At 57.5% G+C, this 1,219-nt stretch overlaps 1 protein-coding gene across 1 annotated transcript in view; it reads right to left on the bottom strand.

The window, feature by feature from the left end:
• Positions 1 to 1,219, bottom strand: part of Peak3 (PEAK family member 3) — a 4,109-nt gene that overhangs the window by 1,560 nt on the left and 1,330 nt on the right. Inside the window, exons 4-5 of the mRNA XM_010635118.1 lie at positions 1,069 to 1,183; positions 6 to 325 (exon numbers count right to left, since the gene is read on the bottom strand). Of these exons, the coding sequence (XP_010633420.1) occupies positions 6 to 325; positions 1,069 to 1,183 (435 nt within the window). The remainder of the gene's footprint in view (positions 1 to 5; positions 326 to 1,068; positions 1,184 to 1,219) is intronic.

Genomic DNA, 1,219 nt, shown 5'->3' with positions numbered 1-1,219 from the left:
CCAACAGCAGGTTTTCGGGGCGGAGCTCAGTCACGGCGGCGCCCTGCTTCTCCAGGAGCTCCAAGGCTGCGCTCAGCTGCAGTACGGTGAAGGCCACGGCCCACACAAGCTTCTCTGACCGCCGCACACCCAACTCTGCCAGCCACTGGGCCACTGTGCGCTCAGGCACCTCGACGGCCAGCACCACCCGACCAGTCCAGGGTGCTCCAGCCAGTGCGCCCTCCGGCATTAGGCCACACAATCCCTGAACATTGTAATGCGGGGGCAGGGAAGCCTGGAGCTCCAGGCTCCACTCCCGGGGCATCTCTGCTCCAGGCTTGGGCACCTGTGGGACACAGGGATATGTCACACAGACACAACCGGACCCACACAGCCCACCCCCAGCCCACCCCACCAGGTCCGAGGAAGCAGAGGCTCCGTGTTGATTTGGTGTGGTTCCTAGTGAGAACCAAGGAAAATTAAAGGGGAGGATGGATGCGAGAGTGGCACATACCACTTTTGAGGCTGAGGCAGGAGGATCGCCGTAAGTTTGAGGCCATCCTGAGTTACGTAGTGACTTTATGGGGCCAGGAATTTAGCTCAGTGGTTTCGCCCCCTGCCTGAGTTTGATCCCCAGTCCAAAAAAAAAAAAAAAAAATTCAAGGCCAGCCTGAAGTACATAGTCATAGTGAGACCCTGCAGAAAAAATGGGGCCAGGGATTTAGCTCAGCAGTGCTGTCTCCTGCCTCAGAAAAACACAAGGTCTGGAGTTCCATCCCTGTTGTACTCTCAAAAAAAAAAAAAAAATTTTTAATTAATTAAATAAATAAAAGCGGGGAAGTAAAATAAAAGGAGGAGAATGGTTGGTGGTGGCCAGGGGTCAAGGGGGGGCAGTTCTTAGAGACCCCTGGGTAAAGAGGGAGGTGTCACCTAAGGCCCTAGAGCTGGGCTGTCAAGGACAAACAGGTCATCCCAAGGATGGTCCCACTGGGTTCAAGGCCAGCCTGGGCTACATAAATTCAAAGCCAGCCTGAAGTACACAGAGAGACCCTGTCTCAGCGGCGGCGGGTGGTGGAGGTGCGGGCTCACCTTGGCCGCCAGCATGTGCCACGCGTCTTCGCCCATGCGCACCACGCGGTAGTAGAGGGCGTCTTCGCTCTCTGCGCAGGGTGTGCGCTCCAGCAGGCGGAAGCCGTGGCCGGCACTGCAGGGTCCAGGGCGGCCGCCCGTGAGCCGTGCA

This window comes from Fukomys damarensis, unplaced genomic scaffold (genome assembly GCF_012274545.1).
Source record: "Fukomys damarensis isolate Sample0158 unplaced genomic scaffold, DMR_v1.0_HiC HiC_scaffold_37, whole genome shotgun sequence".
NCBI classification, from domain to species: Eukaryota; Metazoa; Chordata; class Mammalia; order Rodentia; family Bathyergidae; genus Fukomys; species Fukomys damarensis.
The sequence above is the reverse complement of the archived record's forward strand: the minus strand, read 5'-3'. Positions and strand labels throughout refer to the sequence as shown.